Source organism: Pochonia chlamydosporia, chromosome 2, assembly GCF_001653235.2.
Source record: "Pochonia chlamydosporia 170 chromosome 2, whole genome shotgun sequence".
NCBI classification, from domain to species: Eukaryota; Fungi; Ascomycota; class Sordariomycetes; order Hypocreales; family Clavicipitaceae; genus Pochonia; species Pochonia chlamydosporia.
Window position 1 is genome coordinate 2,289,949 of NC_035791.1, and position 15,160 is coordinate 2,305,108.

At 50.4% G+C, this 15,160-nt stretch overlaps 3 protein-coding genes across 3 annotated transcripts; 1 reads left to right on the plus strand and 2 right to left on the minus strand.

The window, feature by feature from the left end:
* Window positions 1-879: 879 nt before the first annotated feature.
* On the plus strand, window positions 880-6,331 carry VFPPC_02813 (polyketide synthase; the record flags this gene model as incomplete). The annotated part of the gene is made up of 4 exons (XM_018282402.1): window positions 880-1,199; window positions 1,263-1,566; window positions 1,634-5,062; window positions 5,123-6,331. 4 exons carry the CDS (start codon window positions 880-882, stop codon window positions 6,329-6,331), a joined length of 5,262 nt encoding a protein of 1,753 aa, XP_018146867.1.
* Window positions 6,332-6,929: 598 nt separating this feature from the next.
* VFPPC_02815 (Hsp90 co-chaperone Cdc37) lies at window positions 6,930-8,539 on the minus strand (the record flags this gene model as incomplete). The annotated part of the gene is made up of 3 exons (XM_018282403.1): window positions 6,930-7,079; window positions 7,138-8,424; window positions 8,516-8,539. 3 exons carry the CDS (start codon window positions 8,537-8,539, stop codon window positions 6,930-6,932), a joined length of 1,461 nt encoding a protein of 486 aa, XP_018146868.1.
* Window positions 8,540-9,269: 730 nt separating this feature from the next.
* On the minus strand, window positions 9,270-14,951 carry VFPPC_02816 (TBP associated factor; the record flags this gene model as incomplete). The annotated part of the gene is made up of 1 exon (XM_018282404.1): window positions 9,270-14,951. The coding sequence occupies one exon, from the start codon at window positions 14,949-14,951 to the stop codon at window positions 9,270-9,272; it is 5,682 nt and encodes a 1,893-aa protein (XP_018146869.1).
* Between the last annotated feature and the right edge of the window lie 209 nt (window positions 14,952-15,160).

Sequence of the window (15,160 nt, forward strand, 5' to 3'; positions counted from 1 at the left end):
AAATTGGCACGGCAGGAGCGAAGTCAAGCATTTTTCTGAGGACGGTGTGATGCAGATAAGTTGAGATGCACCGAGTAGAGAGTGCGGAGTCATTCAGCTGGCTTATCGACTCCGTGCTTTCAATGTTCCTTTTTCATGTCAAGCTGCCAAGGCAGAGCAACATTGAAGTCGGCGCGCATAACAGAACTAGACATTGTCCCCCGTCAATACAACAATCGGACTGCACCTACTCCGTACTTACCTACCTAGGTACTAGGTATCTAAGGTCGTACATTCACGGGGGACCGAGTACACACTGCAAAGAGCCAATTGTTTCAAAGTTGCCATCATTGCATGAACCTCTGGCTGGCAGTGGCGTTCTGCGATCAACCAGACATTTGAAGGGTGGCACATGCACTTTGAGAGGTTCATGCACAACTTCATGCACAACTTCACATGCATGCATGCACAGACACAGGCACAGGCACAGGTATAGACACAGGTACAGGGCAATCCAGCAGGTGCCACCGCACGGCACTTGCCCATTGCAGTACTAATAAAAAGGCACTGGAACCAGACAACCTTAAAACTTGACATTTCAGATTCAGCATCAAATATCTTACTCGTAACTTGGAAACACGCACGTGGCAGCAAAAGAGCTGCTTCTTTCGGTGAAAACAATGAACAGTTCAATTGACAATACCACGAAGCAGCTGATCTGGACGTGGCCTATTTATTTTTTTTATTGTTTATTTTTTTTGGAATATGCGAGTATTTCGATATAAATCTGGCCGGCGCGGCTGTTCCCTGCCACCTATCTCAATTCGTAAACTTCATTAAACAAATACAGTTCTTTAACATCATTCTTCTTTTCCTCTAAAGGGTGGTTTGTTTTGTGCCATGGCACAACACAAGATTATCTACTTCTCAGGGGAGATACCCCAGGGAGATCCAGAGGGTGACCAGCGAGACTTGTTCAACAGGTTACGCCTTCTCAGCAAGGAACGGGACTACCCCGTCTTGTACTCGTTTCTAGATGCTGTTACAACCTCGTTGAAGGAGGAGTGCAAAAAACTGACAAAATCCCAGAGAGAGTTGATGCCATGCTTCGAGAGCGTCTTGGACCTCACCGATCATGTTATCCAGCTCAGGAGAACGTCCCTCGGGCCGGCCATTGAACGAGTCTTGGTCTTGGTGTTTCAATTAGGTGGTTTTATTTCGTAAGTCTTCCCAAACTAAGGTCAATCGTCGTCAAGAGAATGCTAATATTGAGTCTGTAACAGATATCATGAAGCTTCTCCCCTGGAATACAACTTCACAGGCACCAATACAAGCTTCATTGCAACAGGATCAGGGCTGGTTTCCGCAGCAGCCATTAGCCTTTCACCTAGCATATCCATGATTCCTCGTATTGCCCGGGGCATGACGCGGGTTGCATTCCGGTTTGGACTAGTTGTTGACCAGGTGTGCCGGTCATTAGAGGTTTCACCAGATGAGATCAACGCAGAAGGGGCATGGGTGCATTGTGTGCATGGCGTTGACGAAGACGATGCCCTAAATGCCGTTGATAGTTTCAACATGAAAAAGGTATTGACTTGAATGAGGTCAACACTAAAACCAAAGGGCCAGCCATCACAGCTAACTGCTCCTCCAGGGATATTCAGAGACGAGTAAGGCGACTGTGTTTAGCGTTGATGACAAGTCTGTCAGTATCTGTGGTCCACCGGCCACTCTGCGAGCTCTCTTTACAGAAAGCGACTTCTTCCATCGATCAAAGAGTATACCGATGAAGAAGGTGCAAGGGATGTGGCATACGGCTCGGTTATACGGCAAAGAGCACGTCCGTCAAATCGTTCCAAAGATGGATCACCAGGATTCACATATCCCCTTATTCTCCCCCGTGACTGGACAGACGTATGAGCATACGGATGCCACAATGCTACTTGAAGCTATTATAGAAGAGATACTCACACAACAGATCCACTGGGATCGGGTTACTGATAGTATCACGAAACGATTGAAGCAACTCTCTTCCCCAAGCGTACAATTCATCGCCATACAACCGTCACGTTACGCTGAGAAACTACTACAGCAGTGGCGAGTCGACCTCCCCGGCACAACACTATCAAACATTAATATAATACCCGCAGTCATGGATATCCCGTTGGGTAAAACTCCTCCACGAGACGCCAAGTCGTCCAAAATCGCCGTCGTCGGAATGGCATGTCGCTTCCCCGGAGGAGCTAACGACACAGAAACATTCTGGAAAATACTGAAACAAGGCCAAGATGTTCATACTTCTGTGCCTGCGGATCGTTTCAACGTTGAAACCCACGTCGACCCAACGGGCAAGAAGCGGAATACCTCCAAGACGCCCTACGGCTGCTTCGTAGAGAATCCCGGACTATTCGACGCCTTCTTTTTCGGCATGTCTCCACGAGAGGCCGAGCAAACTGATTCCATGCATCGTCTAGCCCTAGTTACTGCGTACGAGGCTCTCGAGAGCGCAGGCTACGTTCACGGGCGAGGAGGCATTCATACCCAACGGGTAGGCACCTTCTATGGACAAGCAAGCGACGACTATCGCGAGGTGAATTCCTGCCAAGACATCGGTACTTATTACATCCCCGGTGGAGCCAGAGCCTTTGCCCCTGGCCGTGTCAACTACTTTTTCAAATTCTGGGGTCCGGCTTCCAGCATCGACGCAGCCTGCTCGTCCAGCTTGCAGGCAATCCAAGCCGCGTGTACTTCGTTATGGAGCTCGGACGTCGACATGGCTATTGCAGGTGGCCTGAATATTCTGACAAACTCCGACGTCTTTGCTGGATTGAGCAGTGGGCATTTCCTGTCGCCAACCGGCGGCTGCAAAACGTGGGATGAGGGAGCTGATGGATATTGTCGTGCAGACGGTGTAGGTAGCGTGATTCTCAAACGCCTTGAGGACGCAGAGGCTGATAATGATAACATTCTCGGAGTCGTTTTATCTGCCGCGACTGACCATTCGGCCGAAGCTGTGTCCCTTACGCATCCGCACGCCGGAGCACAAGCACATCTTTATACACAGGTGGTGAGACGGGCGGGAATTGATCCTCTAGATGTGGGTTACATTGAAATGCACGGTACAGGCACTCAAGCTGGTGATACCACGGAAATGAAGTCGGTTACGAGCGTCTTTGCCCGTGAAAACAACGACGGACATGGGCGGCCTCAAGATAAACCGCTCTATATCGGCTCTGTCAAGGCGTGCATGGGACATGGTGAGGCTGCTGCTGGTATCATGAGCTTTATGAAGACCCTGCTGGTTCTCCAAAAGTGTTTGGTGCCTCCTCATATAGGTATCAAGACACGATTGAATCCCTCTTTACCAGGGGATCTGCAGGAGAGGAACGTTGTCATTCCATATACACCGGCTCCGTGGGAAGCAACTCCGACACAGCGCAAGAGGCTAGCCATGGTCAACAATTTTGGTGCCTCCGGGTCAAATACATCCGTCATACTGGAAGAAGCCACGCCACGGCCGAGGGTTGGCGAGGACACAAGGAAAACTCACGTCATTCCTATATCAGCAAAGTCGGCTCATTCTCTGCAAGAAAACTTGGCGAGGCTCGTAACATATCTCGGAGAACGAAATGATGTCTCTCTTTCTGACGTTGCGTACTCCTTATCCGCCCGGAAGATGCATTACAATTACCGAGTTTCCGTTCTGGCGACTTCACCAGCTGAAGCCATCGATCTGCTTCAACCGCATATCGCAAGTTCTCTTACCAAAATGCCAAGTCCGAGAGGGCTACACTCAGTGGCCTTTGCCTTCACAGGCCAAGGACGATTCTACACTGGAATTGGATCACAACTGTATCGAGACTCCCCCATCTTCCGTGGCTGTATCGACCATCTTGACAGTCTTGCGCAGCGGCAAAACTTTCCGTCATTCTTACCCACTGTCACCGGAGCTTGCGATCATCAGCACGTCTCGCTGGTTTCTATGCATCTAGCTATAGTGTGTGTGGAGATTGCCCTGGCACGACTATGGTCCGCGTTTGGTGTCCATCCGAAAGTTGTAATCGGCCACAGCCTGGGAGAATACGCTGCCTTGGCTGTAGCAGGTGTCCTTTCAGATACCGATGCTATATTCCTCGTTGGAACTCGTGCCACACTTCTAAGCAGTGAACTGTTTACCTCCGGCACTCACGGCATGCTAGCTGTGCGCACCTCTGTGGCAAATATTACAAAGGCAGCGGGCCGTATTCCCTTTGAGATAACTTGCGTCAACGGTCCTGCCGAAACAGTTGTTGGAGGCTCACTCGCTGATTTGGATACTCTCTCAGCGGCCCTGGCGGTGCATGGATACAAGACAGTTCTGCTGGATGTCGCTCATGCCTACCACACGAGCCAGATGGACTCTCTGCTGGATGATTTTGTAAAAGAGTCTCGAGCAGTCCAGTGCAAGAAGCCCACTATCCCCATCATATCTCCCCGATATGCTAGACCCCTAAGCCCGGACGACCTCATCGACGTTTCCTACCTTGCTGCTGCCACTAGGGAAACGGTAAACTTCGCCGGAGCTCTCACCGCAGCATTCGAGTCTGGCATCGTGTCTGAGTCCACCATGTGGCTTGAGTTGGGCCACCATCCTACCTGCTGCGGTTTCATAAGCCGTACGCTGCCGTCAGCCCAGGCCATATACCCAAGCTTACACCAAGATATTGAAAACTGGTCAACACTGGCCAAAGCCCTGAGCGCCTTGTATGCTGCCGGCTTAGACATTGACTGGGACGAGTATCACCGGCCGTTTGAGCCAGCGCTTCGGCTAGTTGACACGCCGACATACGCTTGGAATAACAGCAATTATTGGATCCAGTATCGCGGAGATTGGAATCTCGCCAAGGGACAAGTTGAATCTGAATCTAAATCTGGAACTTCGTTGGGCGTAAATGGCTTTCAGACATCCAGTATACACCGTATTGTATCAGAGCAATATGACGGTTCGAAAGCAATAGTATCCTCTGAAACCAGCATTACGGATTCATCGCTTCAAGATGTAGTAGATGGTCACGCCATGAACGGCTACGGCGTTGCATCTTCTGTAAGTAACCCCTGTCCAAGTCCCAAACATTAGCAGAACCATTTCCTCACATATTGTTAGTTCCTACACGCAGATATGGCATACACACTTGCAAAACGTATATCCGACAAATGCTTCCCCAACTCCTCAGTGGGCATCAACGTCACAGATTTCGAATACCACGACCCAGTAGTCAAACAGCTGGCCACCAACACCTCCCAGCCGATCCTCACAACCGCAGAAGCCGACCTTGACCTCAAACAAGTCCACATCAAGTGGTTCAACCCGGCAAAGCAACTATGGTACTGCCACGCCAAGGCCTCCTACGAAGATCCCTCATCCTGGCTGTCAAAATGGTCTCTCTCCGCGTCATTGGTGTCCAGTCGTGTCCAAGTCCTCAATGATATGGTCGCTTCCGGAAAGGCCAACAAGCTCACCACTTCCCTCGCCTACGGCCTCTTCGGCAAACTCGTCGACTACTCAGCCATGTATCGCGCAATTGAGTCCGTCATTCTGAACGGGGACGAAGCAGTTGCTGAAGTTGTGTTTCCCCCTGACACCAGCGGGACGTGGACTGTGCCGCCACACTTTATAGACGGTGTTGTTTCTCTGTCAGGATTCATTCTCAATGGCGGGACAAACTTTGACAACACGAACAACTTTTTCGTCACGCCCTCTTGGAAGTCTATGCGTTTTGCAAGGCCATTGGCGCCCGGGGGCCGATACATCGCTTATGTGAGAATGGTTCGTGTGGGCAGCCACTCGTTTGCTGGCGATGTGTACATTCTGCAAGAGGGGGAAATCGTCGGTGTAGTAGAGGCCATTCTGTTCAGACAATGGCCAAGGTCAATGCTCAACCGTTTCTTTACCCCTTGGGACTTGCAAACCAAGATAGCGGCATCGTCTCCAAGTAGCGAGCATTCGGCCCCTCCCGCTGATGTTTTTACGCCTCTTAGTCGGGCTAGGACACCAGACTCTACCCATGTAGACGCGCAGCCGGTTCAGAAGAAGGTATCATCACCTCCACTGGAGAATGAACCAGCGAAAAATACGCTCATCCCACGAGCATTCGCCTTGATTGCAGAGGAACTCTGCGTCGAGGTCAACCAGCTTCAAGATGAGGCGCGGATTGTAGATCTGGGTCTTGACTCGCTCATGTCGCTGGTTATATCGCAGAAATTGCGAGAAAATCTGGGCGTAGAGATTAGGGATGCGTTTTTCTTGGAAATTTCTACTATTGGGGAGCTGAAGAGCTTGCTGAAGTTGGGGGGCACACCTAGTAGAGGGTAGGCTGAATGACGTAACGATAGGTAATATGATGGCTGATGATAGTAGAAGAAGATGGCTAAAATTTCGTGCGAAGAAGGTGTGGGAAGCACATGAATTCTAGCTTTATATTCCACCCTTTGAGATGTTGAACTGTGCAGAATCGTTTTGTATTTCGTCGCGAGCTGGTCCATCCTGTACTTATCAGCCACTTGTACCGGGGGCCAGAAAGAATAGAGAGATATATTGAGGTTCACCTTTCCTATAGTCACTTACTATAATATAAAACCGGTAAAGGTAGTCACTAGTTCGCGTCAACGCTATGTACAATTGACAGTGAATCCTGACTGGCAATAACAGCTCTAATAATGAAGGCGGGTAACTTGCATACCAGAATCCCGTATAGGTGAACAGCCTTTCGCAGATTGAGATTGTCACAAGATCATGAGAGTTCAAGGGAGCGCATTCGAAGTACTGATATTATATACCCGTTGTATCTGTGGTCTGAGTAGCATTGTATAGGACTTCATCGATTAGAGAACACAAACACGGACCAATTACCAAGAAATATATTCCCATTCCTATATGCATCGGGTATCAACATAACCCCAGACCGTACAGTTTATTCCGGATCGCCCGCAGGTCCGTCTACTTCTACTTCCGCTTCCGCTTCCGCTTCCGCCTTAGCAGCAGCTTCCATATCCTTCCACTGTTTCTGGCCTTCCTCTGTCGTAGCATCAATGATTTGTTCCTCGAGACTCAAAATATTTGCCTATGGCAAAGTGTCAGTTCATTCCCGGTTCAACACAACGGCACTTTGATCAACTTACCTCTCCAAACAGGGCTACCAACTCTTCAGCCTCATCCACCTTCATTTTACCCAGAACCCTATTCACCTCATCCAGTTCTCCTGATTCGAGTGCCTTCTTCATATCCGGCTGGAATGCGTCAAAGATTTCCCGAGCGCGCTGCTCATCCGTGTCCTGGCTATCAGCTGCAGGAACCTTGATTTGAATAACAGTCCCTGGTTCTACAGCATGCAGTTGGATTTGCTCAACACCTTCCTCTGGTTCCTTCGCGCGCTCTGCAAGAATTTCTCTCGACCTGTTTTTAATGCGCAGGTAGGTGTCTTGGACGTCCTTGTAGAACACTTCCTGCGCTTGGTGACCTTTTGTGGTGACCCTCTTGAAGAAAAGTCCGACGCCATCTTTCCCGAGCAGTCTGCAGTATTGAAGTAACAGAGCTTGGTGAACGCATTGGCGAGAATAGTCATCCTTTTTCTCCAGCGCGGCATCAAAGGCCAGCACCAAAAGACCATCTGTCTCTCTTTCGGTCACAATCTGTGGGTTTTGCGAGAGGAACTGCAGACTTGCAGCGTAGTCCTTGGAATCAATCTGCGCAAATTTCTTGGCTGCTGGAGATGCCTCGATATCTTCATCATCGTTCACCTTGACCTTCTCGCCAGATGACTGGGAGCCCGAAGCCGCAGCGTTGGGATTCAAAAGTTCCACTTCCGTAGACGCTTGCTTCTTTTCAGACGGTTTCGCCTTTGCAACGTGCGAGCTATCGAATCCAGTGTGAATGTCAGCGCTGGTGATTTTCTTGCCCTCCTCTTTTAGCAGCTTCTCGAGTTTCGGCGTTAGCTCCCTTTGCATTTCGTTAATCTTGTCCACATGTCCCTCAAGCTCCGTCATCATAGCCTGATATCGGTCCTCAGGCTTCTTCGCATCCAACGCTTTGTTGACTTCGTCGAGCAGCGCCGCCATCATCTGCGAATAAGTCTTGGGCTCCTTGCCATCGCTATGCAATCCCTCCGGTCGCGGGGGAACTTGATCGTCCTTTGGGTCGCCGCCCGATTCCATGACAGCCTTGAAAGCTATTTCACCAGGGTTTCTGCCAGCTGCCTCTGAGGCATGGGCCTTGAGGGACGCCAGCAGAGAAGAAATGCGCTTCAAAAGTCCATCATGGATGAGCCGTTCGTATTTGTATGCTTCGATTTGTAGCTTCCGTTGTTGACGCTCTTGGTGGATTTGGTTCTGCTTCGCGCGAATAAAAGATCTTTTGTCAACGTTGGGATGGACCTCAATGTCGGAGTCGTCGCTGAGCTCCAGTGCGTCCTGCAACAAAAGTCAGTCAGCAACAGGACTATGATGCCATCCTCATCCATGCGGGGGAGGGGTCCTTGAGGGTTGGAGCTTGACTACGAACCCATTTGCTATAGTCGACTGGCATTCTGATTGCGAATTCGAGTCCAACAGAAACACGTGGCCAAAATTGCTGCACGAGAAGAGAAAACAAAAATGTCTTGTCTTGCTCTGGCGTCAAGAAGGTGATGGAACTTGAAGCTCTCGACTAGTGCGGGACAAAAGCCCAAGAAGATTCTAGCACTGACCTTGGAGCTTGGCGGGGTAACTTAGCCCACATGCATGTTGTAAAAGAACCAGCAGGCCAAGGCAGGCCAGACTTGACCAGGCAACATCGACCTCCAGATGTCCATTACCTGTGGCTGCTTGTACCCCCCAGACAATAATAACAAGTCTGGTGTCAGCACATGAGTCCATCTAGATCTCAGCAACATTGACAGATCCGTCATCAGCCTTTTCGAGCTGTTGATAGTCAATTCCGTGTTATTTAACCTCGTTGCACAAAGTAACCCAATGGTTCGAAATCAGCCCTTGAGACGTGAAAAGAGAAACGGAAGCCAAGGCAAGACTCCCTCATAACTTCATGTCGCCCCATATGGAACAATCGTACAAATTCTCCGCTGCAATAGTATACTATTTACTGTACAAAATCCCAAATGCACTCGCTAGCCGTTATACGCCAGGCATGTCCAAATAATGCTCCCAAAATATCAAGTCCAGCGTACTCCGAGATACTACCATCCAGAAAAAAAAAAGACAGACAGGTTGGCTCGTCTTTCGAGTTGTCTTCTGTCTTCTCCGGCGTTGAATCAATAGCCTCATGACATGGTCTTCATGAAATCATCCAGGTCAAAGCTCTCTTCGTACTGCTTATTGTCCCATAGTTCCCCTAGGTCATCCAGCCAAGCCTTTTTACCTGGCTGGCGCAGTACATCGCCAGTCTCAATATCCACCATGTCCTCTTCTCGTCCGTCCACTTCCTTTTGCGGCTTATCCGTTATCAGGTTTGGTCCCGAGTCACCTAGGTTGAATAGATCAAGAATCTGGTCTGTATCCATCGTTGACAGCCCCGCGTTTTGCTGATTGACCACGGTCGATGCTACATCAATCTTGAATCGTTGGAGACTGAGAATCTTCTCTTCCAACGTGCCACGAGTAATCAGTCGGTACACGTTGACCACCTTCTTCTGTCCAATTCTGTGTGCTCGGTCCATAGCCTGCAAATCTTTTTGCGGGTTCCAGTCATGTTCCACGAAAATGACGGTATCAGCACCCGTAAGATTGAGACCGAGGCCACCGACACTAGTTGTCAAAAGTAACACATCGTATGATGGATCACTGTTAAACTTGTTGACAATATCCTGTCTCTTATTCGCCTCAACAGATCCATCCAATCGAAGGTGAGAAACCGACGGTAAGAGCTCTCTCAGAACCTTCTTCTCCACCATGTCCAGCATTTCCTTCATCTGACAGAAAATAAGTGCTCTGTGTGGCTTGATGGGCTGATACAGGGGATCATTAGTATCCCCGTCATCCCCACCAATGCCACAGTCAACCAAAAGGTCCTTCAAGGCAGTGAGTTTAGGTGCGTGGATTGTGTCCTCAATCGACGTTCCTTGCTTCTGCAAGATCTTCTGCGTATCGTCGTAGGTAGGGCTGCCTGGCTTCATAACCATCGCCGGTGAATTGCATAACTTCCGCATGTACTGCAGAGCTTGGAAAATGTGCTGCTTTGCCTCCTTGTCGTCACGACCGGCCTCAGCCTGCAGCTTCTTGCCTTGCTTCTTGGTGAAGTCTTCAAATAACTTCTTCTGCAGGTCGCTTAGGTCACAGTAGTAATTTTGAAGGATCTTCGGCGGCAGGTCATTCAACACCTCTTCCTTCAACCGACGCAGCAAGAATGGTAGCACTTGCTTGTGTAAAGCTTCAATTGCCAATGCTCCCGCTTCCTGTTCCTTTGAGGAGGCCTTGCTGAAACGGCTTGCCGCGATGGGCTTGGCGAATCGATCCAGGAACACCTTCTCGGCCCCGAGGAAACCTGGCATGAGGAAGTCGAACAGGGACCAGAGCTCCAAGACATTGTTCTGAATTGGCGTGCCCGTCAGGATGAGGCGGTGGTTGCTGGCAAGCCTCTTGACAGCCTGAGTAATCTTGGCCTTGGGATTCTTGATCAAATGGCCCTCGTCAAGAACCACATAGTTCCAGCTGTGCTTGTCCAGAATATCCGTGTCATTCCTGCAGACGTCGTACGACGTTACCACGATGTCGGTCTCCCCCAGTTTATCTCTCATCGTTTTGCGCTCGGCCGGCGGTCCTACATAGGCCGTAACAGTAAGGAACGGCGCATACGTCTTGATTTCTTGTTGCCAATGTCCAGAAAGTGTTGGGGGACAGACAATGAGGGATGGTAGCCGTCTAACGTCGGCAGCGCCCGTCTTGGCGAATTCCTCTTGCCGTTGGTGATGGTCGCTTGCTACAATGCAAATGGTTTGGAGTGTCTTGCCCAAGCCCATGTCGTCACAAAGAATGCCATGAAGGTGATATTTGTTGAGGAAGTGGAGCCAGTTTACGCCTTCTTGCTGGTAGGACCGCAGTTCGGCCTTGATGGCAACGGGTATCTGGAACTGCTCAACTTTCTTCGGGTCCAAAAGTTGTGCAATAAAAGTTCGCTCCCGGTCTCGGCCCTTGAGGAGTTCTTCAGACAGGCCAGGGGGGTCAGGAATGCCCGCTTCCAGCGGAACAAGCTTCACCAAAGTTGCAAACGACGTTGTTGCGATAAGTCGAATCTCGTTGTCGGAGTCGCTCATTCGGCCAAGAACGGGTACAATGAGGAAGATAACATATGGCAAGATGGCGTCACCCATGACTGCGATCAAGTGGTAGATGGCCTCAGTGACGCCCTGGCGGAAGTTCAGATCCAAGGGATTGGTAATTGACGGGAGAACCTTTTCAACGAGAGCAGTCATGCCTTCCACCGTAATTACACTGCAGATTGTGGCAAGACACTTGGCTGCCATGTACCGGAACACCGAGAGCTCCGAGTGAAGTGCCTTGATAACAAGGGGCAACATTTTCATGACGAAAGGACGCAGGGCAACGTCCAGAGTTGGAGTCATCGTTCGGATGACGGACATGGCATCGACGATCTCTTGGCCAAAGACATTCTCAGGGTCCTTGGCTTCTGTCGGGAGGTCGCCGGAGAAGGCCCTGACCATGGGCTCTTCCATGAAGCTTCGAAGACTTGGAACTGTTTCCAGCAAGGTTGCCCCGTACGCTTTTGACAAAATCTCAAGAGCCTCCTTGGCACCGCGTCGTGTAATTCTAGCAGCTTTAGCTTCCTTGGCCCACTTGGCAGCATCAGGGTGATCGACTCTATCTTCCTCCTTTTGCATGGAGAGGATGCAGGAGGTCTTGGCGGCATGAACAGGGAATTCTGGCGTCTCGGCAACCTCCACACAGGAGAACTTGACAAGATTGGCGACAACTTTATCAGCAGGCCCCTTCCGGCCCTTTTCAGCGAAGAGCTGTACAAGCCTCGCAATAGTTGCCGATGACCGGTTTTGGAGGAGCTGGTTCTCTTCGGTTTTGACCGAGTCCATGATACCTTTGATCAACGGGCTTGGCTTCTTAGGAAGCAGCTTCATTGCAACCATGGCACAAGCAGCGCCGGCTTTGATCCTGGTATCACGCGCGTCTTTGAACGCTTTGGCTTCCCCAATGGCCGCTACTGCGACATTTCTAGCCTCAGCCAGCTGCTGGCTAGCTATTAGGCGCTGTCCAGGAGGCATTATCTTCTTGAGCCTCTCGAAATCATCCCCGACACACTTTTCTGCTGTGGCAATTGAAAAGGCACTTGGTCCTGCTTCTGGCTCGCCTTGAACGACGACTGGAAGAACTGGAAGCTTGCCGTGCGATACTTTACCATGATCACGGAACAGGTGGATGAGCTGCTGGCATTGGGTTCTGGCGCGTTGCACAAAATTGACCAAATCTCTATATGATGAAGGTCTTTCGAGCTCGACTATGCGCTGCAGCTGTTCAGTGTATCGAGCAGGTTCGTCTGCGGTTGCACAGCTCTTGGCAAATTCATCCACAACCAAGCAGGCAGTAAGCTGCGTGGAAGAGAAGGCAGAAGTCAAACCAGGCACCAGCAGGGCATCGTAATCATCGAGATTTGACGATGGTACAAGGGACATGATTTTGCCCATGGCACTGGCTGCTGACACCCGAGATCGAATTAGCACGTCCATGCCTACCAAGTCAACGTCACCTTGCATCATATGGCCATCGACATCGTGAGTCATTCCTGTCGACACGGGCTCTTCAGCTTTGGTAGACTTGCGACGTCGCTTAGGCGCTCTATCTGCACCATCGGGAGAGGACAGTCGTCGACCGGATGGGGGACCCATGCCCTGTGCCGAGTAGGTTCCACCTGAAGGTTTTTGGAAGAGAGTTGCATTCATCGGGATAGGATTTCGCGAGACGCCGATCGGGTGTAGCGTAAGTTCCATGAGGGGGTCAATGTGAGGTGCAAACTCGTCTGCGAGAACGGCTGGGTTCTTCGCCAAGGTGCCGACCAGGGCATTCCACAACTCCAACGACATGTTAAGTGTCTCTACATCCCTTTCGACGAGGATGTTTTGGAAAATGAGTCGAAGAATTCGGCCATTAAGCCAGCCGTGTGAAGTATCATCGCCAAGGTTGGCAAACGTAAGCAAGGCCTTCAATACGGCGAGACGCACAGACGTGATGGTATGACGGAGGAAGGGGTACAAACGTGGCACGAGCAGAGTGAAGGATCTCTCCTCATCCTGTGCTGCGGATGCCTTCATAGCCTCTAGGACTTCCGGGAAGCCACACAAGGTGGCGAGAAGGTCCATGATGCGCCCAGTGCTTGCGCTGAGATCGTCGCCAAGATTGGAAAGACTCTCCCAAACAATACTTGTCAATCCATCCAGCTGATCCGGGCGCATCGTGACAAATTCCTTTGCCATAGGAATAAGGGTTGCAGCGCTCACGGATCTCACATCGTCGTCCATATCACCCAGACCCTTCATAACTGCCTTGATGATGCCATCGATCATGTCGCCATCCTGCAAAAGGAGGTCCTTTCTCACAGCAACGACGTATCGGAGTCCGACCATGCCACCATGGCACACAGCCCAGACCGGGCGCTCTAATTCGAGGTCCTCCTGCATCACCATGCGATATAAGATCCGGTAAATGTCATAAACCGAGGTGGAAGGAATGTGCTTCAAGGCTGAACCAAGTGTCTGGCCTATGGTCTCCCTTATAGGCGCCACCGAGGTGTCTGAACTGTAATCGGTAAATCGATCCAACATCAATACAGAGCAAAGCCGGCAGGCAAGGTCATCCAACCACTTCTTATTCAGGGATTCATTATCCTCCATGCCCTTCCCACGTATTCTTCCAGCGCCTCCACCATGGACCCTGATGACTTCTCTCAGGCCCATTGCCGCGCCATGACGGGTTTCCCACGACGGATCGAACAGGTCGATCTTGAGAAAGTCACACAGTCGTTCATATGGCCACTCAGCACCTTCCATGGTATCTTCCGCCTCCAGTTCCGATTTGATAGGTATGACAGGGCCCTTAAATTCGCTAACAACTTTGGTTCCTTCGTCGACATCGGAGGGCCGGTCGAGGTTAAAATAGTCATTCATCTTGCCATTCTTCTTGGATTCTCCTTCTGCCATGGGAGTTTCGTCAGCGCCTAGACCCTCAGATCCGGCAGTGGTAGAGCGTCGCAGCGAAAGGTCGCCAAACCCTCCTTTACCTTGAGAGGCCTTCATCGCCTCTCTCTTTCGTTTTCGTTTCAGTACATTGAGTTGTCTTGAGCTGAGTTGTGAGTCCTCTCCACCTTGACTCTGAGATATGCTGTCGCTTCGAGTAATTCCATTCCCATTGCTACCTTCGATGGGGGTCATGGGCACAGCCTGACTGTCGGCGACAACAGGCATCTCCTCGTCCTCAAATTTGCGTCCCAACAAGCCAAGTCGGCCTAGTAGAGTTTTCTTCTGATGCTCTAGTCTCGCTTGGGGATCAAGTGCAGCTAAGTTGTATTCGATACCACCGCCACGGAGCAGTTCTCTCCCGTAATTTAATATTGAGTGAACATTAAGGGACTCAAACTTGAGTAGGTCATCTTCGGTGAGGAGAGTATCCTTATCGCCCTCTTCTTTCTTGATGTGGCCATTCTCGCCAGTATCCTCTTCCTTCTTTGGCGCTGGAAGAGCATCTTCCTCATTGGGGTCATAGAGAGGGGCATTTTCAACGATTTTGCCGATAGCCTTGGCTGCGGTGCTGCGGGTTTCCCAATCCTTGTGACGCAGGTAGGGAACAACGCGGGACAAGAGGTTAAACAGTTCATCGGGGTGTTGTTTTTGCCAATCTGCAAGCTGGTTGACAGCGGTTTCTCGTATCAGTCTGGTGCTTCCCGTTTCGAGGATAGTCACCAGCCTGTCCAGTCTGGATGCCATTGTGTCGAATTAAGAAAAATTAAAATTGATTAATGTGATACGATGCCTCCAGTCATAACGTTGGGTGAAAGGAAGAAGCGAATTGTCGAAAGCGCCGTTGTCGAGGTGCAGTTACTGGACGAAAGGCCCTCGCACTGCACCCCAGAGAAGCGACGGGTGAATCGCCAATGACAGCAATCAATACTAATGCCAAGTCTGATGGTAGCTCG